The 25,722-nt window shown below is 32.7% G+C and overlaps 4 protein-coding genes across 4 annotated transcripts; all 4 read right to left on the reverse strand.

Annotated features, from left to right (window-relative positions):
• Positions 1-1,576: 1,576 nt before the first annotated feature.
• On the reverse strand, positions 1,577-3,529 carry LOC115707108 (E3 ubiquitin-protein ligase RSL1). Its single transcript, XM_061116237.1, has 2 exons — positions 2,367-3,529; positions 1,577-2,285 (listed from the first exon to the last, which is right to left on the reverse strand). The coding sequence occupies exons 1-2, from the start codon at positions 3,236-3,238 to the stop codon at positions 2,216-2,218; spliced, it is 942 nt and encodes a 313-aa protein (XP_060972220.1). The 5' UTR covers positions 3,239-3,529; the 3' UTR covers positions 1,577-2,215.
• A 131-nt stretch (positions 3,530-3,660) lies between these two features.
• Positions 3,661-10,952, reverse strand: LOC115707177 (AT-rich interactive domain-containing protein 4). Its single transcript, XM_030635051.2, has 15 exons — positions 9,235-10,952; positions 8,883-9,071; positions 8,196-8,249; positions 7,956-8,044; positions 7,410-7,686; positions 7,219-7,275; positions 6,977-7,008; positions 6,571-6,706; positions 6,323-6,496; positions 5,495-6,127; positions 5,118-5,255; positions 4,928-5,026; positions 4,552-4,652; positions 4,333-4,423; positions 3,661-4,224 (listed from the first exon to the last, which is right to left on the reverse strand). The coding sequence occupies exons 1-15, from the start codon at positions 9,382-9,384 to the stop codon at positions 4,096-4,098; spliced, it is 2,349 nt and encodes a 782-aa protein (XP_030490911.2). The 5' UTR covers positions 9,385-10,952; the 3' UTR covers positions 3,661-4,095.
• Positions 10,953-15,343: 4,391 nt separating this feature from the next.
• LOC115703650 (FCS-Like Zinc finger 17) lies at positions 15,344-16,359 on the reverse strand. The gene is made up of 2 exons (XM_030630889.2): positions 15,972-16,359; positions 15,344-15,875 (listed from the first exon to the last, which is right to left on the reverse strand). The coding sequence occupies exons 1-2, from the start codon at positions 16,280-16,282 to the stop codon at positions 15,644-15,646; spliced, it is 543 nt and encodes a 180-aa protein (XP_030486749.2). The 5' UTR covers positions 16,283-16,359; the 3' UTR covers positions 15,344-15,643.
• A 1,269-nt stretch (positions 16,360-17,628) lies between these two features.
• LOC115707179 (uncharacterized) lies at positions 17,629-24,207 on the reverse strand. Its single transcript, XM_061110024.1, has 9 exons — positions 23,962-24,207; positions 23,630-23,878; positions 23,422-23,554; positions 21,961-22,187; positions 20,302-20,880; positions 19,285-19,437; positions 19,045-19,186; positions 18,619-18,860; positions 17,629-18,501 (listed from the first exon to the last, which is right to left on the reverse strand). The coding sequence occupies exons 1-9, from the start codon at positions 24,205-24,207 to the stop codon at positions 18,295-18,297; spliced, it is 2,178 nt and encodes a 725-aa protein (XP_060966007.1). The 3' UTR covers positions 17,629-18,294.
• Positions 24,208-25,722: the final 1,515 nt, after the last annotated feature.

Below are 25,722 nucleotides of genomic sequence, written 5' to 3' on the forward strand. Positions count from 1 at the left end.
CGTACCTGTAAATTATTATTTGGAATAACAAATAGACTATATTTATAATATATAAAAAGCTATATATGGGGCAGGTGGCCATGTTTTTCTATTACTTCTATTTGTTAGAAAAAAGAAATTATAATAAATGTAAAAATGTATGTTAACCTACCCTGAAAATATATATAATCTAAAGAAAAAAAAAAAAATTGTCCCCCCTCTATTCCTGGCTCAGTCGTTAATTAACCTCCAAAATTTTAAAGTTAATGATGAAAAAAATTATAAAATGTTATAAATTAACCGTGAAAATAAAAGTAATAAAAAATGACCTGCATCAAATCAAATGTAATATCACAGCTTGACTTCAGTTACCCTCAACATAAAAATAAATAAATCAATAATTACAAACGGGACATACTCTCCATTGCTGCTTGTTCTTCCTTCACCGAAGACGACGTCGTTCCACCAGTTTTGGTTACTCTTTCAAACGCTCCACACTCAGTCTCATCATGCCACGCACGAAACGTTACACTGCGCACAAAAGAGTCTATAACAATTGGGGTACTCAGATTTAGTCACTAATCCTAAAAAGGGCAGTAAAATTTCTTGGCTCCAAGGATAACACATTCAAACAGAGCATTTTCCCATCGTTAAAACACTTGCTCCGGAACAATGGAACGACAGAGCCACGGCTCTAAAAGGCCTCCACAATTGGGGAGTAGACACTTCACCATGGATAAATGTTTTTCTGAATCTTTGAAACGACATGTCTCCCAACGCAAAACGAGTGAGAGCAGTTGTCGTTTTTTAACATCTCTGCTTATGCTTTTTGGTGCGTACAGATTGGACAAAACCTAGAGCCTTGCCCTTCATTGTTTTCCAACTTGACATTTTTATTTAAAAACTCTTCGTCTTTCTCCTCTTTAATGGGAAAAGAACGTTTTTTTTATGATGAAAATGCTGATATTAGAGCCTCTTGGAGTTGTAACTCGTGTGCATATTTCTCATCAGAGATTGGAGTGCAGTTTCATCATCAAATAGTGCTGAGAAGTAGAAATCATCGATAAAATGATTGAGACTGCCAGATGATGATCCTGCCATTTCTCTGTTTTTATCCCCCCCTTAATCTTACTCTCTGTGATTTTACATATTTATGTAAAGAATTTTTTTTTTGACGTACTGTAGAGAATATATTTATGATACAAGTAATAAGAATAAAATCAACAAACTACCATAAACACTAACTAATAAGGGAAATAATAATTACAAATGCTTATAATGGAAAATAACTTCATTTCCTAACCTTTGACCTCTTTCATATCCTAATCCATACATGCTTAGATCGAGAATTCTTAACCAAAAAAATGCGGTGGAATTCTTAATAAGGGGTGTGTTAACCGTTATAAAAATCGGTCATGATAAAAGAAAACAATTAATAACAAAATTATCTCCACTCACCTTTTTAGCTGATATACTCAAAGAGGTATAAAAAGAATTTAATTTCCCCGTATTCTTGGAGTCACTACACTTTATAAAATAACATGTGGATGCACAACTGAAAGAGAAAATGCAAATCTGTTAATATTTTGCCAAATTGCTCGTAGAATATTTTTATGTTTCTATTAAATTCTTCAGACTTCAGAAAATAAATAATGATATAATCAAATAGGATAAATATAAAAATCTAAATGTATCAAATTCACCGTAGGATTTTATCTTTTATCTTCGACTCATTCTCCCAAATTCAGCCAGTGAATCAAAAAAAAAATAATGAATATATGTGCTAATTTACTACAGATTTTTATACTTCAGACTTGCAAAATGATTTAATATGTGGATGCATGATCAGAAGAAAAAATATAATTATGTTGTGTAAATTATCTTTAGACAACAATGCTAAAATGACATTTTGTCAATGTCTAATTTCTCATTGAATGACATACAAGCCGAAAGATGCAACCTTCATTTAAATACTTAATCCAAAAATTGGCTTAGTCGTGTTATTTGTTTCGGATTGGTGAATTCTGAAATTAGTCGTGAAAAAGATCAGTGGTTTGAAAAGAAACGACAACTTGACAGTCAAAAATCAGCATACATGGCAGAAAAATCAAGTCTTAGAAAAGCATACTTATAATCCAAGCAATTAATTTTCAGAAAACAATGTTAAAATAGCATATATTGTTCTTCTTCTGCATCTTCTTCCCTGGTCCATTGTTTTGCAGTCCTTTCCTTACTCTTAATTAGAAGAACAATCATGGCTTGAAGACCATTTGGATCCGCATCCATAGCAGAATTCATTTCCACACCTGCAATTTTTTTATTTTTTATTTTTTTTAAAAAAAAAACTAACATGTATAAGATATCATTAATCAAATATGAAAATTGACCTGCATGAAATGTGAAGACACCCTTCTGTTTTCTCAACAAAAAAACAGCAAGAGGGGCATCTTCTCCATTGTTTTTTCTTGGCAAGCTCTAGCACCATCTTATCTTCCTTCTCCGAAGACGAAATCTTTGTTGAACCACTTTTCCCAGACACTCTCTGAAACTCTCCACACTCAGTCCCTTCATGCCATGAAACATTACACTGAGCACAGAAGAGTCTATGGCAACCGGGGCATTCAGATACCGTCACAGACATCTCCCCATCATCAACAACCATCATAGCCAAACAATCCTTAAAAGGACAGTATATCTTCTTGGCTCCAAGAATCAACGACTCACAAAGAGCATTTTCCCAGCGTCCAAACACTTGCTCAGGGACAATGGAACGACAGAGCTGCGGCTCCAAAACGCCTCTACAGTTGGGGTGAGGACACTTGACCATAGATATGTTGTCCTGAATCTTTAGAACCACATATCTACCAATACAGTCAGAGCAATACGAGTGGGAACAGTTGTCGTTTCGGAACATCTCTCTTGTCGTTTTGGGTTCAGTGCAGATTGGACAGAAGCCGGCGGCAGCTACTACAAGTGAAGAAGAAGAAGAAGACTCACCTTCTTCTTTTTCTAACTTAACCTTTTTCATCAACAAACGATCCGCTGCAGTAGTTTTGAACATATTATTATGATCTTTCTCCTCTTTAACGGGGAAAAGTTTCCTTGATGAAAATGCTGCTGACATTAGAGCCTCCTGGAGCTGTAATTCATGTGCATATTTCTCATCAGAGATGGGAAATAATTCATCATCATCAAACAGAGCTGAGAAGTAAAAATCATCAACCAAAGGATTGAGATTGGTAGACGATGATCCTGCCATTATTCTATTTTGGTTTTGATGTGTTTTTTCTTTAATCTTATTCTTTCTTTGGTTTTAGATAGATATTTATACATGGATGCATATACAGGGATTGAGAACTACATATTAGAAAATAATTCGGATTGTTTATCTTGAAAAATTGAATGGTCGCTCATACATAAATGAGTTTAACTTGGAAATGAACATTTTCATTCGCTAAATACATAAATGAAATAAATTTAGGCAGCTAAAGGGGCAGCGGTATGGCAAATCTTTCAAGTTTCAATAAAATTAAAAACAATAAATGATTGTGCTTACCGTTATAATTGAATTTGAATAATTATAAGTAAAAAGTCTGTGATCTAATTTTTCATGAAGTAACAAAACACTTTTTTAAATGAAGTAAAATAAAGAGTTTTCAAATTAAGAAAGACTAGTCGAGGTAGATGTTATCATTAGCTTTCATTGAATAAGGAAAAAAAATATTAGTAGATGTCAATTTCGGGAAAATGGAAATACAAATATATTACAACCACCCTTTCCTATATAACGTAGATTTCTTCTCCATCAAATTCCCCAAAACCCCATAACAAAAGGGGAGGAAAAGAGAGCAATATAAGGAGACAAAAATGAAGGTTTCCTACTACTAATTAGGATAAATATATTGGCCTACATTAACATTAGTATACTGATATACTCTATACTTGCCTACCTTTTAGTCCTCTCTTTCTCCCCCTAACTTCTCTTTCCCTATCAACTTCCATTCCTTTAATGAATAGTACACATTCCAACAAACTAACAATTTTTTCGTGCAGGATTAGGGGAGAAAGCGACCTTGTAATTAGAGTGCCAAACAATGAAACTTAACCAAAATTGAATTATAGCTGCCGTGATGATGCTGTTAGTCCTTGACCAAATCCATTTGAAACCTTGTGTGACTTCTTCTTGAAGTTACTGACACTGCAGTGTGGACAGATGTATTCAAGCCCATCTGTTTTGGCATAATCCTGAAAAAGTTTATAACAAAATATGATAAGGAAGAAATTATTTACATGAGTGTACCAACACAACCCACCCTCCAGTTGAGAGATTGTTTTGGAATGAAATATACTTACCTTAAAGGCTCCAAGACCCTGTCTTCTGTCGCAGCCAAAGTGCGCCCACTCGCCACACATACCACAGTTTACCCAGTCCCCTGCAGCACTACTGTAGAACAGAAGCCCAAAAAAATACCATTATTAGTAGACTTTAGGTGTTTAGTTGTAAATAATATCCACTACATTTTCAGCACAAAGAAATATTAATATATAAGATAAATCCATAAAAATATGAACCTGTGACAAAGTAAGCAGCACTCCCCATCCACATCATCATGAGCCAATTCATATTCGAGTAAGTAAGTTTCATAATGCCTTTTTAGCGTATTTCCGACACCCTGCCATTATAATGGTGGTAGTTAGAGAAGATTCATTGTCCAGATTCAATTTTTTTTACAATTGAATTATCTTTGCATTCTTGCCCAGTGCCCACATTATAAATGTTAGCGTAATTTCGCTAATGCATATATTATAATCTCAATATCACCTCTTCCCAGGCTATGGTCACATTTCTTTGGCCATTCTTATTGTCATAAGATGACTATAGTAGTATCATATTAAGGACTTCTGTGCATGTGAAAGTGGTATCATGTTAAAAGATTTCTATACATACAGTCATTCTATTGGTCATGGTGTAATTGCGCATCTTAGAGAAGATCTGTCCTTTCCAGTTAATGCCATTACCAACATGAAAGCCACCTCTGGTAACCACCTGAAAGGGCATCCATACCCAAAAAATTCAGTTCAAGAGTTCCTGCACTTTAATTGAATCAACCAAGTTGAATTCGGGATCAAGAGCTCACCTCTTTGTACAAATTGTAGAGGTCAAGACGCTTTCCATTGAGTATGGCATCCGGAAACTCGGCAATACCACTTTGAGGGATAAGTCGGGTATGTCCTCGAAGCATTAGAAACTGCATCACATCCTTCAAAAACTCCTCCTGCATGTGAATGAATGATTATGTAGGAGAAACAAGGTAACAAAATACAAACAATAGACATTAAGAAAAAGAGTTGAGTAAAATAACTGAAAATTTGTGTTTTCATAACCTACTACAAGCAAATAATTATAGAAAATAATGGAAATCATACTTGTAGAAGTTCATACCCAAGCATAATAATGCTGGCCATATTTTAAACACTAGAAACTAATTTGAGCTCTGAGCAGAACATAACTAACCTCTGAACAAGCATGTATTGGGCTTCTACCACAGCCATGTTTCTTCAAAGGCAATGGATTCAAGGAAATAATTTGCTTAGCCTGTGATGAGCTTGCCAACGATTTACGCTGAGTTGCAGGAGTTAATCCTACTATGCTGAGCTTGGTGGGAGGAGCAACCGGAATATTTGCCTTAACTTGGCTTCCATCATGCCCATCTGCCACTGAAGTTCCTGAAAAGGGTACCATTTTTGGCCTACGAACATGAGGTATTGGCCTCATGGCTGCAACTTTCAATCGTTGCCTTGCTGGCAGTAGTGGAGTGCTAACCCCATTTACTGACCCTCTCCCCTTGTCCTCTTCATTTGTTTTGGGATTATCTTGTTTTGAAAGACCATAACCATCATACACAACCACGCTTCTCTCTTGGCATGGATGAGATCTCTTCCTACTTGGAGCAGGCGGTCTCAACCAACTAGGAGGATTGCTGAAAATCAAGCCATTTGATATGTCTCTCTCCTGACTTGAGCAAAAGAAAAGCAGGCGCTCAGCATCATCTTTCTCAAAGGAAGCAACAGGTAATCCCTGAATGCTGGCTATTCCAAGGGCCACTAAACTATGATAAGAAACATCAGGAGCTAGTTGCCTCAAAACCTGAAATTGTAGGACAAAATAAATTAGCTACCCATACAAACAGAGATATCATATACATCTGAATTTTTAAAATTAAAGAAAAATGGAAGAACGAACAACAAGCAAAGAAAGATATACAGTAATTTTAAAGACAAAAGCTTAACTGTAGCAAAAAATCATTTGCAGATTTCACATTAGATAGAGAAGTTAGAAAACCTGTGAGGCCCATGCAGGAATCTTCATGCATACTTCAAATACAGTTGCTCCACAAGCAATAGAAGAAGATTTTCGAGGTTCAGACAAAGGTAGTTTGTTTCCCTCGCTGCTGGGAAGTGAGCGAACTAGTTGGCTATTTTCAATAATTTCGTTCTTTATGTGATTCTCCAACAGCTGAAAATAAATTACAGTAAGAAACAAAATGCTTGAACACAACAACCTTTCCAACTAAAACTCTTTGCAATCACCTGGTCATCAAAGCACGTTTGTGCACTTCCCGACAATAAAAGTGAGATGTGTGCAGAACTACAAGTAGATACGTCACATCTCATGGTAATAACACCACGAGAAAAAGTTCCCGCCTGAAGAGGTGGTGGAGGAGCACTGACCACATTACAAAGATATTAGTAACCTATACATACCCACAAAGAGCAGTAGATGCACTATGAAAAACTAAACTAGGATAATAAAAAAAATAGAAAAAAAACAAACAAACTAGATACTATTTAGAGAAGTACAGTCACATATAAACAGTGATTAAAAAGAACCAACGCCTAAATGCATCCCAATTAAATAAACCAACAGGAGGACAACACAGAACTCTCTAGTGTATAAATGTGCATTTATAGAAAAATCGTTCAACACGCAGTATACCTGAACTTTCCATGAAGCTTGCTCCCGCGTATCTGAAGTAGAAAAAGGACCAGAACAAGAAAATGAAAACCAGAGCAAATTAATTTCAATAGAAATTTGTTGCAGAAGAATGCATCCAGTTTCAACTGGTAAATAAATAGTGCACTTAATGCATGGAATGTATTCATCAGGAAGAACAGGCAAACTACAAACATAAGCAAATTAAGGGTCTTAATCCAGGGAGCATAAAGTATAAGACTTACTTCAATATTTAAAAGGGCATTAAGGCCATCTTCCAACGGTTCTAATAAGCTTGCATCCTGGAAGAAAATAAATCAAATTTACAAAAGAAATCTCGTAAGTTCAAATATGGATTCTAGGGATGGTACAAAAGCAAAAATATAAAGTAATAAGGTAAATAGAACACGAAAAAAAAGGTACTTTCTGAACTTACTAATGCACATGGTACACCACAAACAAGAAACCTCAAGCTCACATCATCATCGTGTATTTTAATGGCAGGGACTGCATCTAAAGAACCATCTTCATCTTCCTCTGCCTCTGCTGCCGGAGGATCTACATTGATTTTTAAACACTCTCCAAGTAGACATGGCCCTAGTTCACCACTAATCTTATGGCCTTTAGCAGGAAGGACGTGGTTGTTTCGGAGACAGTAAAGCCTAAAGGAAGCATCCGCAAGTTGAAAAGCATCCCAGGTATGAGTTGATGAACTGCAATGCAAAACAAATACAGATGAACTACATGAAACCTCAAGCTGCTTCTGAGCAGACAGAAAGAGATCACGTCTTTGATCCATAACTTATGGATCACAATTATGCCAAACTAATGATCCACACCATCTAAGTCAGATCCTACATTTAATTATTTATGTTTAGTTTATACATATTTAAACACATAAAGTGATGAAAGAAAGAAACTTATATTTCTTAACACATAGTAAATGCTAATTTATAGGCTGGTGGAAAAGTTTATACTATACCTCTTTACAACTGAAAGCAGTGCATGACGAAAGTGGCAAGCAGCATAGCGAGAAAAAGTGTTCTTCCAATATATCACATAAGGAATTCCCTGCAGAATGAGGCATTCTGAGTCAATGAAACTTATGAAACTAATGTAAATGCCATAGAGATCATACAAGCAATCCTTTTTTTTATTTTTAATAATTACTCCTTTCACAGTAATCACTGGTCATGTGTGTTCATAGGCAAAGAAAAATTACCTTTAAATGAAGATCCTCTGCAAATTTCTCACCATTTGGTATCTCCAAATAAACCTACACCAAAATAAGAATAGTAAGGAATCAAGAACCCCAAGCAGTATGAACACGATAAAGAAAGCACATAGCAAACAATAGAAGGAAATTCACCAAGAAAGGATGAAATGGGAGATTAAAGGAATAACTGTGTAAAAAAGTATCACATTATTTGCCAAATCTGGTTGGGACTTAACATAAAAAATTGCAATTCCATTACTTTCCATGCTATCCACTTACTTGTGTTGAAAATCTTTAATATAAAACAATCTACATTAAAAAAAATGCCTTTCGGACGGTGATGGTCCTTATAGAACTTGACACTTAATGGTACACATATACATTCCAAATCGAGAAACCTTCCTCAAGTCTCTCTACTTTTAAATTGTGAATCCAAATGGATACAAGCACGATAAGCAGTAAGTACCCTAGCATCTTGGCTGAAACTGTAAATAACATTCCAGTACTTATCACATTTTACAGCAAGTTACAGACATAGTGTTTTCGTGATAACATTAACATTTCTTAACTTCACACAAGTGAGAGAAATAAGTAGTAATAGCTATGAAGTGTAAGAATTTCGAATGGAAGAAAAACAAATTATAGATACAGTCCACAATCAATATTACAACTAAACATGAAACATTTGCTTACGGTGGAAGGCAATGTGGTGCCAAAGAGCTCAGATACAGCTTCAGGGGTGGACAAGTCCGCTCCTCCCCACACTAGAGCGCCAACCTCATCATTCTCAAGTTGTTCTCCTTGTAAGTATACAAGATTTGGTTTATAAGATTCAAGAAGTTTAGAAAACTCCTCTTTGCTTGGGCTAGTCAGAGTTTGAACCTGCTTCATACAATGTCCCAGTCAGGGGGGGAAATCATATAACACTGGAAACAAAGCCTGGGATTCTAACTATGCAAATCCTAGATGCATATGCAACTGAGCTCATAATTAATAATTATAACAGAGAGAATGATTGACACTAAATAAAGAAAACATTTTTCACCTCCAAACGCCCTGCAGAGACCAACTCCGGGAAGGGATATGCCGACTGATTCCCTAACACATCCTTTTTAAGTTTTGATTCTGAGACACCGCCGCAAGTAACTGCTAAGAGACTACAAGATTGTTTCGAAGCTCCCTGAGGATGAAACATTTGTTCTGAACAGATTCCTAGAGAGTTGACAAGGTATTAAACTTCCTTTTGGTAAAGGAAAGTCGTCAACGTCCTCAGAGTAGAGCTAAATTGAAAAATTCATCACAACCAGGCAGCAATGTCCTCCTAATCAGTATTCTAATTCAAAAATTCTACCTTCTGCGGAGCAATAATGAAAGAGAGCTAAATCACAGAAGAAGAAAAAAATTGTACTCATACAGAGGTCCTAGCAACTTGATCCCATGAAATTTACAGAGGAAAAACGCAAAACGAAACCAGAAGAACAAATTTCACTAATTAATGGAATCAAGTAGTAAAAAAAAGCCCTCGATTTTAACCTTAAAAATACTCTAAATTCAAGAAAAAAATCGAAAAACAAAAACCCAGATGAGGAAACCCACGAATCGAGCGAGAAAACAAGGAAAAATCCAGCGACTTGAGGCGATTGAGAGAAGGAAAGCAAGATTACCGACCGACCCAGATGCGAAAGAGAGGAACGTCAAGTGGCCCAGATGAGGAATTATGAAAATATCAACGACCCAAGTGAGTTCGTACCTTGAATAATCATAAACAAGGAAGAGAGTAAAGTATAGAGACAGCAAACCCTAGCCCTTAAAAATCAAATCCCAAAAAAAAAATAATAAAAAGGGAAAAATAATCCGTATAAAAAGAATCTACTTCTCGATAAGAATTATAAATTATCTCCTTCTCTTTCCAAGCCTCTCTAACACAAAAACACAAAATCAAATGGCCACAGTCCTCCTAAAATTAATTAAAAAGTTATCAAACATAAATGAGGTGTAGGTGTCAGGAAATATCATTGCAACATATTCAGGGTCAAACATTATCAAAAATAATTCAAATTGAAAAAAAAAAACATAAAAACTACTTTTTTATGAACTGATTATAAAAATAATGAATAGGAAAAAAAAAGAAAGAAAAGTAGACAATTCCTGATTGGTGACAGAACAAACAAACCAAAAATTGTAAATTGGGTTTGTTTAGTCCGACTCTTTACATTACATCATAATAAATTAAAAAAACAAACAAAAAAGAAAACACAATTTAAATAGTGAATTTTCAAAAACATAAAAAGATAAACTTGTCTTCTTCTTTTTTTTTCTTTTTATACATATACATATGGAATTTGTTGAGTTTTTATATTGGTTCTCGTGTTCGAAAAGAAAAATCAGAGGTTCTATTATTTCGAATTATTCATCAAAGCTTCAAGTTCGTCAACTCAGCACCAGTCCTGACCACCGCCATTTTCCTCTCTCCCACCTTACGCACGTGCACATACACGCGCCGGCGGAATAAGAGTTGGGGTTATAAACATGAACTATAAATGAATTAAAAATACACTACAGACTTATTTAATCTGTTTCAATTGGGTTTCTAAATTGGAAAGTCGTTAGCTTGGAAAAGAAAGAATCTTTCTTATTCATACGAAAATTTTTATCATTATACCAATTTTGGATCAGTTTGTAAGTTGGATTGTGTAGTTCAATCATTTATGAATGTTCTATAATCCTTTTTTCTAGAAATGATGTCAAGAGTCGATTAAAGCAAACCCAATTTACAATTAAAACACCTATTGTTATATATAAAATAGAGATTCTAAAAATCAAATTAAAAACATGTTGCTGTTCTAAACTATTTTTTCATTTTAAATTTCTTTAAAATTTAAGTGATTTTTAATCACAACGTCGAAAAAAAAATTACATATGTTAATTAATTGCTTTATGTTTTAATTTATTTAAGGGCCCTTTTTTTTTTGAAACATAAGGGCAAAAAAAATAGTAATGTATTTTAAAAAAAAATATACATTTTTTAAATTTTGAAATACAATAAATTTAATAAGTCCTTAAAGAAAACTAAAATTGGGAAGCAATTGTCAATTGGAGTAGGTAATTCTATAAAATAACATAAAGGTTGTTTCGGTTCATCCTATTTAAAAAAAAAAAAAAGTAAATTTTATAATTTGTGGCTTAAATATTTAAATTTAATTTTTAGTTGTACATAAATATTTAAATTTAATTTTTTAAGGTAATAATATTTAAATTTAATTATATTTAAATAAATTTTAAACAAAAAATAAAAATTTATTGACTTGGATCAATCAAAAGGTCATGTGGTCATTAACCATCAAATACTTTCTAAAAATGTTACTTAAATATTATTACTATAAAAAATTAAAATTTAAGCATTAATTTTTAACAAGAATTAAACTAAAATATTTATGTTATAAATTATTCTAATTTTTTTTTAATAATGCCATAAAAAATGTATAATTAATAAAGAGGTTTTTTCATTTGAGATTTTTACAAAAATATTGAATTTTTAGTAAAAGTTTACAATTTTACTGTCACACGGAAATTTTTACAAAAATACTGTATTTTTATAAAACAACAAAATTGAACAATTAAAACAACATTGGAACAACTAAAAAACAACCGTGGAACAACCGTGAAAACTTAACACAATACACAGTATAAAACTTACACAGTATTTTTTAAAAAAAAAAAATCCATCTTAAAGTAAAAAAGTTAAAAATTTCAGTATGTGGTCTAAAAATCTATTTTCATTTTTACACTTTAAATTAGTTTCTTTTTATATTTTTACGAAATTCTACGTGGAAACATTCATAACAACTAACGGAGCAACCTAAATTACAACTAAAATCTACATAACTTACATAAAAATCACTAAAAAAATTATGGGAGCAAACTAAATCATAAATTTTTTAAAAAAATAATATATAAAATAATTTCTTATTAATAAATTAAACAATATTTTTTTTTCAAAGTTAATGAACAAAGAACTATTTGACAGCAGTAGGTAGGTGACTACTACATTTGGAAGTTGGACTGTTGGTTTGATTTGATTTTATTTTATTTTAAGAAATAATGTAGAAGTTATTAATTACCAACTCATTTATACGAAGACCACTTAAGATACAGTACAGACACGTTTTTGTGGTAATTTTGTTGAAGAAGAAAAACACCCAACGATTAGGTGAGTTTCAAATTTCATTGAAATTAATAATAATTAGAGGCAGAGCAGGATTTTTTTTTTTTTTTAATTTTTCTTAAGAAAGAGCATGAGGAAAGAAAAATCCCTAAAAACTAGGACTAATTAGTAATTTTTCTTTTCGAACTTTGACATGTACCAAATCGTGCCCCCTGAATTTTTTTAGCTGTTAAAAATTCTCTCTGAAGAGATTGTTAGATTTAATAATTTTTGTCTAATTTTAGTAAAAAAATTCTAACATGGATGAAAGTTCAGAGGGCATGATTTACATCAAAGTTTGAGGGGCATGATTTAGTATATAAACAATCACTGAAATAGTAAAATTGAATGAAATTAGACAAAATGTCCTTAAATTTAACAATCTCAATAGTTTGGGGGAATTTGTAACGGCCAAAAAAGTTCAGGGAGCACAATTTGGTACATCTCAAACTTCAGGGGGAAAAATTACTAATAGAAAAAAGTTGACATTGCAGTGTTGTTTTAGGTTTTAAGGTAGAGCCATCTATAAGCATGTATAAGCCATCTTTAACATTCACTTTGAGCAGAAGTTGTCTAGAGTCCTTATCCTTAATAAAACAATAATGTTTGTGAAATTCAAGAAAGACATCATTGTCTTCAGTTAGTTTGGACACACTAACTAGATTATTAGTAATAAAAGGAACTTCAAGAACAGATTTTAAATGTAAAAGATAATTAGTAGATCATGGTAAACATGTTAAACCAATATGAGAGATATGGAGTTTCTTACCATCACCAACAACAAGAGTTTCATGGCCAGTGAATTGCATTGTTGAATCAAGATTTTTCAAGGTGTTGGTGACATGATATGTAGCACCAGTGTTCGCAAACCAAAAAGAGTCATCACCAAAATTTGGAATAACTAAGAAAGTATATTATTGACAATCTTGATCAGAAAGGCATGAGGTGTAAAAGTCCCGAACTTGGGAGTAATCCAATTTTTGTTAAATCTGTAATGACACATAGTCATAATGTGTCCTGTTTTGAGATAGACCTATCAAATTAAATGAGAGTTAGAGAAACCTTTTCCAGTTCCACGACCTTGCTTTCGATTATGAAAATCAGCAGTTGTACATCGACCAAGAGCTTGATATGACCTGTTGGAGCCATTAGGAGCGCTTGGACTTCTTTAAGACTAAGCAGATCACTTCTTGAAATAATTATAGACACCACAGAATCATAATCAGAGCCTAGACCATTGAGAAGTTGGAGGATGACATCTTACGCGCGTATGGCGGATCCAACAACTCCAATAACATCGGTGATGTTTGGTACTTTGTCAACATAGTCAGAAATTGATAAAGAACCTTTCTGAACATGGAAACATTGACCTTTGAGCTGAAGTAATTGAGCTTGAGATTGATTGGAAAAATGTTACTCTAAAGCTTTTCAAACATAGTAGATATTGGTGAAATGAGGAACATATCCAAGAACACTTTCTGACATGGAGGATTGAAGTCAAGACAGAAGCAATTGGTCATGTCGTTTCCATTGTTGATATTGGGGATTAGGCTCACCGATGATGAGAGCTTGTGGTGGAGGGACACCACTAAACAAGATCTAATCAAGATCATGGCCAATAATCGTGGGAACAACCTAGGACTTCTAGGAATAAAATGGGTTTGATCAAGCTTAATTGTGAGGGAGGCAATGAGCAAGTGAGAAAACGAATTCCAAGTCGTTGGAGCGGCCATTAGAGGAACATTTGTAGCGGGAACAGTGGAAGCAAGAGCTGTACGATTTAGCGGATCGATTTGTGTGTCAGAGGCTGATGTTCTATCAGTTGAAGCCATCAGAGACACTGGTTAAAGGCGACGAATACCAAATAGAAACTTAGCAATGATAGAGAAAATTTTAGAGAGAAAAGAGGTATAGCTGAGAGAAGAGTAACTAAAGAAAAACTTAACCAATCGGTTAGCTATGTCACTTTATTTATACTGATCAAAGAAACAAGAGGTTTCAAAAATAAAAAAAATTAATTTTTGTAACTAATTATCTAACTACTATTAACTTACAAAATAAACAGTTAATTTTATTAGCTTACAAAATGGTTGAAACTATTTAATTAATAAATTTCATTCTATTAAAAAAATTTAAGAAAGAATAAAATAGCAAAATAAAATAAATAAATCTTATCTAAATTCAAAATCAATAGACTTTTTGGGTTGTTTGACACTGCAATAAAGTTGTGGATTGTTTGGATGTTACCTTTTAAAACCTAGATAGAGAAAACGGCAAATACAAATCAAAATTTCCATACTATGATCAACATCCAAATATATAAAAATATTATTCATATATTTGTTTTGAAATTTATTTTGTATGAGCTTAAAATAAATTATTTTGAAACCTATTTTTAACACAACATGCATCTTATTCAAAAAAAAAAATGATATACCTTTAAAAAAAAAAAATAGATTATAATTTCTCCATTTTACAAGATAGTCCTAGCTGGGCCAGCCCCACAATAGAATTTATCTAATATAATTTTTTTAAAGTTAAGATTAAAAAAAGGCTTTGTGGAGATACCTAATTTTTTTTTTCACTGAAGCATAATATTAATTAATAAAGATATGAAGCATCAATAATCAACATCAGATAACGATATTATTTTGATTTTTTTTAAAAGCATATTATTTTGATTCTTGAGGCATAATGTTTTTTTAGATACAGCCAAACAGCTAACAGTGAAAGAATAATGACATACATTAATTAAGCACAGTTATTGTCCAATTCCAATATACACATTTATAGAAGAAAAGCACTATCAGGTGGCAAACAGCTAGCTATTATTGTACTAATATATATATTTATCCCCTTTTGTTGATAAGAAAGAAAACGATATAACAATAAATCAATTTATTTCTAATAATTAATTTCCACTACACTATGCTATACCACACTAGTATCAGATTCAGAAGAACTAACCCCAATTAAAAATTAAAATAAAAAACATTAATTATAATAAGTCCTATATTTTTATAGAACAGTACATATGAGTTCACAAAATAAATACTGCACTTTATCCACACACAAAATTAGGAAGAAAAAATATCTGCTATTGATAAATTTGGATTCATTACAGATCAATTATGAAAATCGAAGATGGCTTTATTGCAATCTTTGCAATTTCATACTGTGTTCTCTGTAATATTTGAGATAGAGTACTATATTTATATAGATCTGGTTACTATGTCTTTTTCTGGTAGTGCTAGGAGATAACGATTGTGCGATTTCTTCTGTAATTATAGTTAGAGATGGGTTTATTATGTCTTTGAGGTTGATAATCACGATGCCTTGAAGGGTAATTATAATTAGCAGTACAAGAATTATTACTTCTATAAGATGATACTATTTTCTTGGTAGAAGCTTCTAATTCCTTTATGTCATCTAGATATATCTGTCTGTCTCGACACTCTATGCTGCAAAAACCTTGATCCCCTCTGAAACAAATTACATTAATTTAGTATAAATTAACCAATTAATATTGCTAAGTTTAGGAAGGAAAAAACCTTTGAGATGGGGTTATTATAATATACCTGTACATGTAGACCTCTTTATCAAGACTTAATCCTTTGTTGCAAAGATGACAAGTTTTGAGAAAGCAAGAGTCAAGGATCAAGTTTTTAGGAGGAGGAGGAGGAGGAGTTTGATTACTTAATCTCAGGGAAGATTTCACAATAACATAATTGGATTCTTGGCTTGTTTGTTGTGATGATGAAGATGATATTTGAACAAGGATTCTCAATCCAACAGCGTTTGATAACTTCTTGTAATTATGAGTAGTATTATTACTCTTATGATTTTCTTTCTGACCAAGTTTGAAGGGGATTCTGAATTTGAGAACCATGATAATAAAATTCAGAGAAAATTGAAGAAGAAGAAGAAGATGATGAATGGAGTAGATGAGGTTTGTGAAGTTGAGAAGTGATATGGGTATTTAAAACAAACTTTGGTCACCAAATAAAATTAAACACGTTTTTGCTTTTCTCTGTTTTATATTACATCATAATAATAAATTATAATGAAGCCCCACAACTTTATGCAAACTCGGTTTGTTTTATTATATTTTACCACGGGCGCATGCTTTTCCCATGGTCTGTAGTCGTAGACCACATTAAAAAAATATATACCAACATATATGAATATTTGTACAGTAAAAGTACTTGGACATAAATATACAGTGAGTGTGTGTAGCTTCACAATCCAAGCCAACCCCACCACCAAACATCTAGTTTGGCTCGTCGTAGAAAACGTGATATTCATGACTCAAATTGGGCTCTAAATTAATTATTTCTAAATTTTATGGGTCTATTTTTTAATATTAGCATTGGGTATCAACATCGTCTCCAAAACTATTTAATACCGCATTGTGTAGACTTTTTTTTTTTATTATTTTATTACATATGTATAATAGATATAGATATTTTGGAAAAAATCTTTAGTATATCTTGGAAGAGTTTTTTTGTTTTTATGGTTTATTTAGGAACACTACAGCAGTGTCCAAAATAAAGTTAAAATAACTATTTATGCATATAAAAAAATAAAATTAAAAAATATTTATGCATATAAAAAAATATTTTTGGACACTACAGCAGTGTCTAAAATAGAGCTAAAATAACTATTTATGCATTTAAAAATAACTACAGCAGTGTCCTAAACTGAGGTTCTTTCAAAAAAAAAAATGCATATAAAAAACTAATTACTAGTGAAACAAAATTTATTAAAACATTATTTAGCTCTTAATAACTCCAACTAGTATTATTATGAAAAACAAATTGGTCTAAAAAAAACTTTCTATGAAATTAAATATAAAGTCCACCAAAATACATTCTATCCCAATATTTAATATCAAATTTATATTTAAATAAAAAAATTATGTTTGATGTGATTGTGAAATTGATATGCACACGTATATATGATGTGTACACACAAGACACTAACATATATGACATATATATGCACATGTGTGAATGCATATTTGCATATTGTGAGTCAAAAATTAGGTTTATTTGCGTGATAAGTCCTCTAAATATATAAGATAAGATGTTCATTATAATTTGGGATATTTACATTGATTATATTTACAGTGAAAAATTAAAGATGACGTAACAAAAAATCCATAAATTACTGATGTTGAGGAAGACTATTTAGCATTGGTAATACTATTTTTTCCGACCATAGTCCATAGTTCAATTCAAGCACAAAATACTTATTTATTGTATATTTCAATATAGATAATTTATCACATTCGCACCATTTTAATTTTTACTGCGACAATATCTTTGTATCAAAAAAAGGAGAAGTCATTAAACTACAACGACATTGCTAGAAAGCATCCCTTCAGAAGAAAAGCAAAAAAAAAAAAAAAGTAACCTTGTCTTCTCACACAACTCCTAAATCGTAACTTACCAAAATGATTACCGCTAAAAGTCGACAGTACTCCCTATGCGGCCCCCTAATCCTTAACTTGTGCAGAATTAACGATCCAAAAGGCTTAACACTCCACTTGTAAATTTAGTTTCAAACCAAATACTTAATTTGCCAAACTTAAAATGGAGATGCTCTCCTCCAAATCATTCCATTAACAAAGGCCAAGATCGAGTACAAGCATTTTGGGACATTAAGCGTAACGATTATTCACCGTCAATCCAAGGATCGCTGAACTGAACTATATGACAGGACCACCTTATGTTTTAAGCAAAACATGAGAACAAGTATACCTCAACTTCATGGTCGAAAATTAATGTGTTCCAGGTCAAGATTAAAACATTTCATATGAAGCATACACCCAATAATCTAACTTTCTAAGGATGGAAGAGGGAGGAAATAAAGCAAAATTGACTTTTTCAAGCGCTACAACTATAAGTATAACTGAATGAGTTCATCACTGACCACTGATGGAGTGAGAACACCCAAGTCTGTGAAAAGTAGGGTAAGATACTGAGGAGGGGTATAATCCCTAGCTGACCTTTCGACCTCAACCTTTGAGGGGATGGGTACCCCAAAATCAATGGGGCGTAATGCTGGAGCCATGTCTTTCTGGTCTAATGGGTAAAGACGAGCAAACTGCAAAACAATAGGATGATATCATGGAATTTGAATTCAACGACTGTCTTCTGATTTTATAAATTGAAGAATATACCACGGACAACAAATGTGTTTAAAGAGCAAATTTCAGCCAACCTTGTAGCTTTCTGCGGCCGCATAAACTGGTTTGTTCATGCTGTGTGCCACAAGTGCAATTTGGTAAGTCCCCATCATGTTAATTATTCCTCCACTTTCCACCACTGCATCTGCCCCTACGAGAACCATGTCAACCTCGTCCATGGTATAAGCCACCGCAGAGTCTATCAGGAGCTTCACAGGAACATCAAGCTTGGTCAACTCATTTGAAAACCGTAAACCAGTTCTGTCGGGTCTGCCCTCTGCAATTTACATAATAATCAGGAAGCTATGATGGTTAAGTGAATAAAAGGTCCAATACACTTTAATTAAAATCTAAATTAATTTTCCGAATTTATATTGAATAAAAATTTAGATACTTTTACTTAGTAAATCAAGCAATTTGTACCAAGCTTGGTTTAAAAATAACTAGGAGAAGAAAAATACCGGTGCAGAAAACTCTAAAGAGTTTCTTGTTCTGTGCTGCAGTTTTAAGAACTTCCAGAACAACTCTTGAGAAACCATGAACCAAAATAGTACAACCATCAAAGATAAAGTCTTGACTAAGCATCGCAATGATTCTACGTGCCTGAACATTGGAAAAATTGCATACACATTGAATATTTTGCGCAAAAAAAAAAAAAAAAATTAGCCTCGACTTCAAAGAGCTGAAACTGACAAACATACCTTACAGGATATCTCCCCAAACTTCTCAGCACGCTCAATTAAACGAGACTTAGCTGAATTGAATTCCTCATATTCCAGAGCTGAAGTTCGAGTTACATATCTCATGAAAAGATCACAGCCTGCTGTCAGGGAGATAGAGGTCGTGTCTGATGACTGTAAACACATATGCAACAAAAGATTACTTAGGACAAAAATACTACTAACTGACAAGAATCATAGAGTTCCATCTAAAAATTAATTGGTGATGAGTGAAGTAGTCCATCTTCTTATGTATGGCTTAACATTTTTACACTTAATCTAAGTGGGAGGATGCTACCCAATACTAACTACTACATCACAAAATATGTATACTATATCTATAGATATACAAATGTATTGTGTATATGTAGATCATTAACATGATATACTACATGGGTTGATCCCTGCATTCGTTTTCTGGCTTCTGATAGATCATCAAGCATCTATAGCCACGTTCCATGGTGTAAAACTTTTCCTTTAAACTTAAATTTCAAGTGCAGGATTGGATACAGAGTCCTTTTCTTTTCCATCTTTAACTTCTGAAATACATAGTTTGGCGTTTAACTTATCTAACCCAAAGGCTTCCCTCAATCTATTTTGATATCGGCATACTGCCAAAGCAATCAATTTATTCAAGATCACTAACAAGCTTTCAACCAAATCATCTTTTCTCAATATTCATCGAGAAAAATTCTTCTAATGCTCAAATGTCCTACACCTTTTCGCAACACATCCGAGTGTGACCAAAATTTTGCAAAGGGCTTCTTGTAGAGGAAAACCCAAGAGGCAATTGTACTTCGTAGCCGACACTTTTAATATGGTTACCAAATAATAGTGTATGTATATAAACGTCAGTAAGTTCAATACTCAGCTCAACACAATCACAGTTGAAGTTGATCCTAATACCCAATTCCACTAAAACTAACCCTAAAAAAAAAATTAACCTTCAGAAAAACAAATTTAAGAAAGTTAGAGCGAGGAGATTAGAAATGTACTGACTTTAAGAGAGTCGGAGGCCTTCTTCAGCTCAATTTCAAGTTCCATCATGGTGGTAGCCTCGCTAGCCCTGATGACAGCCGCCAAGGCTCGAATCGCCGCAACAGCCTCAGCCAAATCCGGCTGCTTCCGCCAATTGTTAAACTCGTCGATAACACTGAAGGTCTTTCCGGGATTGGAGGCAATCGGGAGTTCGGGCTCCTTAGGGGCTTGGTCATCGGATAAGCGGCCAACAGCTGCTTGTGCTTGGGCCAGCCAATCGCTAGTGACAACTGCGTGATGGGCAGCCCTGGTCTGGTAGTAGGCGGAAATCTTGGGGTTAGAGTTAGGGTTTTGGAAGTTGTCAGCCATGGATGAAGGGGGAGGCGGGGAGAGAGAAAGGACTTCCTGATTAGAAGACGAAGCGAGATCGTTTTGACGTTGGTACTGTTGGTCAAGAATAAATGAAGCTGATCTTTGCCACATTTGGTCTTTTTCTTTTTTGAAGGGGGGCGTTAAAATGTTGTTGAGCTTTGTCACTTTCTCGGGAAAATGACTAGACGCAACTTTCCCGGGAGCCGTTAAAATGGAGATTCCGGTTGTTTAACGAATGTGTTAAGAGTGATGATACTAGTCAAGCCGAGTGTGTTAAGAGTCTAATAATATACTATTCTTATGTTGTACTCAGAGTAAATTTTTTTTAATAATTCTTTTTTCATTGTTCAAAAAAAATTATACTTTTATTTTTTACAGTTGAAAATGTATTAAAATAGTAAATTTACTTAAACAAATTTAGATTTTTTTTATCAAAATAAAAGATACATTTATAATATCCACAAACTCAAATCTTAATCCCTAAAGGTTACAGTTTTTCTTTATCTTTTTTATATTTTATGGTTTTACTTTTGTTTCTATTTTTAAGTTACAGATTAAAATAAATAGTTCCTATTTACATTTTCTTCGTCTACCTAGTGTCCCTCTTCTACTTTTTTTCACTATTCCATTTTTTGCTATTTCAATTCTTTTAAAACCCCACAACTTAGGTCTTAATACCTATTTTTAAAAAATATTTAGTTTTCGAAAAACTCGCCAAATACATACTTTTAGAGAAGATTTTTCTTTTTAAAAAAAACAATAATTTTGTGATGACCTTCAACTAATAATATTAGACTTGATTAGCTTAAAATTGTTGATTATGCTCTTTGAGCCAAATCTATATACCTATTAATGATATTTTTTGTTTACCATTTTTTTTATAAAAAACAAACATACTAAATATAGTTATTCCCTCCTTCAAAAAAAAAAAAAAAAAAAAAAAAATATAGTTATTCCCATCAATGTTAATGAAGTGGCTGATGTATGGTATTGGCAACATGAAAATTTTGGGTTTTACTCTGTCAAGAGTTGCTACCAATGGCTGCAAGTTTCGAAAGGAAGATGGTCCGCTGATATGGAATCGAATCTTTGGCGATCTTTATGGAAACTCAAAGTACCGCCTAAGGTTATTCATTTTGCTTGGAAAGCCATAACCGGTTGTCTTCCCACCCGAACTCAACTCTACACCAAACATGTACCTGTGCAATTGGATTGTGTCTGCTGCAACGTTGAGGAGGAATCGATTTACCATGTGTTGGTTTCCTGCTCTTTTGCTAGATCAGTTTGGAATTTGTCTTGTGTGCCTACTGGTGCTATTGTGGCATCAGATTTTGGAACCTGGGTGGAGAAAATTTTGAACAATGGCCAGACCGTGGTGTTGGAAGAGGCTCTTATGGTGTCTTGGGCTGTTTGGAAAGCAAGGAATGAGTTGCTTTGGAATAAAAATGTTACTACAGCCGTGGAAGTGATCAATTCAGCAAGAACTGTGTTGAACCAGTGGAAAGCAGCTGCTTCAAACAGGTTCTCTCCACTCCCTGCTGTCATAAACGACACCAGCAATCTCAGCAACAATTGGACTTCACCTGCAGCTGGTTTTTTGAAGGTAAACATTGATGGTGCTCTATTTTCTGCATCTAATTCTTTCGGCTTAGGGGGTCTCGCCCGTGATGCTAATGGCCATCTCATTGAAGCTTTTTGTTTGCACAAACCGAGATGTGTTCAACCCAGTTTAGTGGAGGCATTTGGTGTCAAAGAAGCTTTGAGTTGGATAAAAATGAAAGGATGGGAACATGTTATTTTGGAAACCGATTCACTTGTGGTTGTTCAAGCTCTCCAAAGTAATGTGGTCATGCAATCTTTGTTTGGATCTACTATTACATATTGTCGTAATCTTTTAAGGTCTTTGCCTTTTGTTAATGTTTGTTTTGTCAAACGATCTGCTAACAACGCCGCTCATTGCCTTGCTCGTGGCGCTTGTTTTTGGTCAGATTGTAATTTTGTTGATAGCAATGTTCCTAATGTTATCAACAATGCTGTAATGGCCGATTTGGCTATTCTTTCTTAATGAAGTTTTCTACTTTCATTCAAAAAAAAATATATATATATATAGTGTATTGTAACTGTGCCATTACAGTTCTTTGTTTTTATATTATTATTATATTATATTTTAAAAAACTTAAATATATATTAAGAATATATTCTCTAAAAAGGATGTTGATCCATCCATATCTGTTTCGAACTTTTTGGTATGTGAATAATATTTTAGTCTATTTTTTTCTTAGTTGCTTAGGTTGTATTTATTTTAGGTGACCTTCTAAATTTTGATAAATTTAAAAAAAAAAATTAACACAACAAAAATAAGATTTAAATTTATTATATGCCTGTTTCTATTATTTTATACACAAGTAAATTAATATAATAATAATAAAAAAAATATTATATTTTATTTAAAAATAGTATAATATTAGAAAAAATAGACATTTTTAAAAATTTCAGTAGTGTTGTGATTGCCACACAAAATTTGATGTATAAGGTTGAAGAAGATGGCCTAAGGTGCAACGCGCGACATCTTTATTTAAGCAGTCAAATTCTTTACACTTTACACAAATTAAGGAAATAAGCATCACTATAGTGCCTTTTGTTTTCGCTGAAAAAAAAAAAACTATAGTGCTTTATACCCAATTTCTTTTTTCTTTCCCTTCTCTTTTTCTTTTTCTACAAAAATATATGCATATCTATGTTGAGATAGAAACAGATGTAATTTTCATCACATTCGACAGTTGATGAGACTATACACAACAAAAAGCCCCATTATGAAAGAGTGATCAATAAAGGGCTCCACCACCATTGTCAAAACATCGTCCCCTAAAAGCACTCCACTTGTTGATTGCTTCCTCTTTATCTAATCATCCATCAAACACCAAAAAGTCGTTAATTACAAATTGAGATACAAATTAAATATAAAATCATTATTTACCTCTGCTATTGGTGTCCCAAACTTGTCAGCTATCTTCCAAGGTGAATTCCTAGTACATCTTTCTATGTTGTAACACAAACACTGGCTTTTGTTCACTTCAACCTCAACTACCTCACATGTCGAATGACCTTTTGAAATCCCAAACCTTTTTGATACTTTAAAACAAGCTGCTCCCTTTTCCTTCACCTCTTCCTCATCTGGCTTCTTCGATCTATGTCCCTCCCAAAACTTCAACACTAATAATTTTTTCTGAAAATCATCAAAACTTATGACAGTCAAAACATTTATACAACACACACAAATATAAAATTGAGGGTACATATATATCTTGCCTTTTCGAGTATGGCGAAGAGGATTTCACCCTTGCTATCCATAAGAAAAACGTCTCTAGATTTGCAGTTGTAGTTGTCAACTCGAAACAGAATTCGACCGTTGGAATCGAAAACGGTACATCCTTTACCATTGAGTATAAGAGACTTCATCCATATTGTGAAAGTTTCTTGCTTCGAGGAGACGTAGCTAGCAGTTGTAGTACTGGAGGAACTACTTGCCTCTCCAGGGTGAATTTTATTCGCCATATTAATTAATTCAACACAAAATTAATACTTAATTTGATGTTTAATTAGCTATAATCAGCATGCAGATGCAGGTATTTATGTGTGTGTATATACACAAAACAAAAAGATATTTTAAATGTATTATTATATATGACACTAGTTAGAACAATAACATATCCACGCTTGTAAAGAGACTTGAAACAATTATTAAATAGGAAAAGAGAACAATAGAATAAACCCAATTTGCTGAAGGGAATAATTAAATGATAATGCAAGAGACTGAATCACATTTTTTTTATTTTTTTGCTCTGTATCTCGAGCAAACATTAAATAGATATTTCGTATTAAAATAGTTAATTCAACCCAACTTATCACTTTTATTTTTTTTCTGATTCTTTTCCCTAGCTATATCAATTCTTGGAAAATTCAACCCCAAATTATATTATCTGTTTGGTGGCACTGTTCATGGCTTGCAGATTACGTACATATATAGTTGCCTCGTATATATATTTATACACATATATATAAATATCAATACATATATATGTGACATTTCACTTGTCCATTAGCTTTCAGAAAGAGTATCTAATCTGTTCTTTAGCGCTTTTTAATACATATATAAATATAATGAAACAGTCTACTATAAAGTTGATGATTTAGAGGAGTTTATTTAATATGGGAAATTTTCCATATATAGCTAAAAATATGGTATAATATATATTGAAATCTCTATATGAATGAAACTTCTAAACGATATACAGAGTATATATTATTATATTTTCATACAAAAATTCTTTGATATTGAGATGTACCAATGAGACCACTAACCATTGCCCAAGTCTTTCATTCCCTTTCAAGAAAGAAAAAAAAAAATCTTTCAGAGCGGAGCCAAATAAGACCTTAATAGGGGTCACTTACCCCCTCAATTTATTTGATAAAATGTAGAATTTGACTGATCAACAACATTAGATCATGTATTGTATAATAATATATTACATTAAATTTATTGTATATATTCTCAAGAGAATTCTCTATTTTTTAATCAATTTTAAATATAATGGTTAAAAAGTTAAAATAGTAAATCAATTTTATTATTTTTGCTTCAATCATGCTTATAGTCCCTACTTTAATTAGTATTTAATTATTTGAATAATATTATATAATTTAAATTTATTAAATATAATTAAATCTAATAAAATAATAAAAAAATAATGGTATTCTTTTATTGAAATAATATTAGTTATAAAAAAAATATAAGAATCTATTTACATTTAGCAAGCCCAGTATTCATTATTAAGACATTTTTTTAATTGATTAAAACTCTTTCTTTTTTTTTTTTAAACATTCCCTATTTCACCTAAAGAGTATGTTTACATAATATAATTGAAGATGCTTTTATAAGTCAATAATAAACATATAGTTGGAGATGCTCTTACAAGTCAATAGCAAACATACTGCTATATAAAAATATGAGATAATATATATATGCTTATATAATTACATAGTTAAATTATATAAAAAAATGAAATAATATTA

This window comes from Cannabis sativa, chromosome 1, assembly GCF_029168945.1.
Source record: "Cannabis sativa cultivar Pink pepper isolate KNU-18-1 chromosome 1, ASM2916894v1, whole genome shotgun sequence".
NCBI classification, from domain to species: Eukaryota; Viridiplantae; Streptophyta; class Magnoliopsida; order Rosales; family Cannabaceae; genus Cannabis; species Cannabis sativa.

Excerpts from the sequence above, each read along its gene's own strand:
- LOC115707108 (XM_061116237.1), bottom strand. The coding sequence starts at position 3,238 with ATGGCAGGATCATCGTCTACCAATCTCAATCCTTTGGTTGATGATTTT. Across the intron at positions 2,286-2,366 it reads TGTCTTCACATTTCATGCAG|GTGTGGAAATGAATTCTGCT; the intron begins GTCAATTTTCAT and ends AAAAAATTGCAG.
- LOC115707177 (XM_030635051.2), bottom strand. The coding sequence starts at position 9,384 with ATGTTTCATCCTCAGGGAGCTTCGAAACAATCTTGTAGTCTCTTAGCA. Across the intron at positions 8,250-8,882 it reads GCACCACATTGCCTTCCACC|GTTTATTTGGAGATACCAAA; the intron begins GTAAGCAAATGT and ends ATTTTGGTGTAG. Across the intron at positions 6,128-6,322 it reads TTCCTGCATGGGCCTCACAG|GTTTTGAGGCAACTAGCTCC; the intron begins GTTTTCTAACTT and ends CTACAATTTCAG.
- LOC115703650 (XM_030630889.2), bottom strand. The coding sequence starts at position 16,282 with ATGGTTCTCAAATTCAGAATCCCCTTCAAACTTGGTCAGAAAGAAAAT. Across the intron at positions 15,876-15,971 it reads AAAGAGGTCTACATGTACAG|AGGGGATCAAGGTTTTTGCA; the intron begins GTATATTATAAT and ends AATTTGTTTCAG.
- LOC115707179 (XM_061110024.1), bottom strand. The coding sequence starts at position 24,207 with ATGGCGAATAAAATTCACCCTGGAGAGGCAAGTAGTTCCTCCAGTACT. Across the intron at positions 23,879-23,961 it reads TCTTCGCCATACTCGAAAAG|AAAAAATTATTAGTGTTGAA; the intron begins GCAAGATATATA and ends GATGATTTTCAG. Across the intron at positions 18,861-19,044 it reads CTTTAGAGTTTTCTGCACCG|AGGGCAGACCCGACAGAACT; the intron begins GTATTTTTCTTC and ends TGTAAATTGCAG.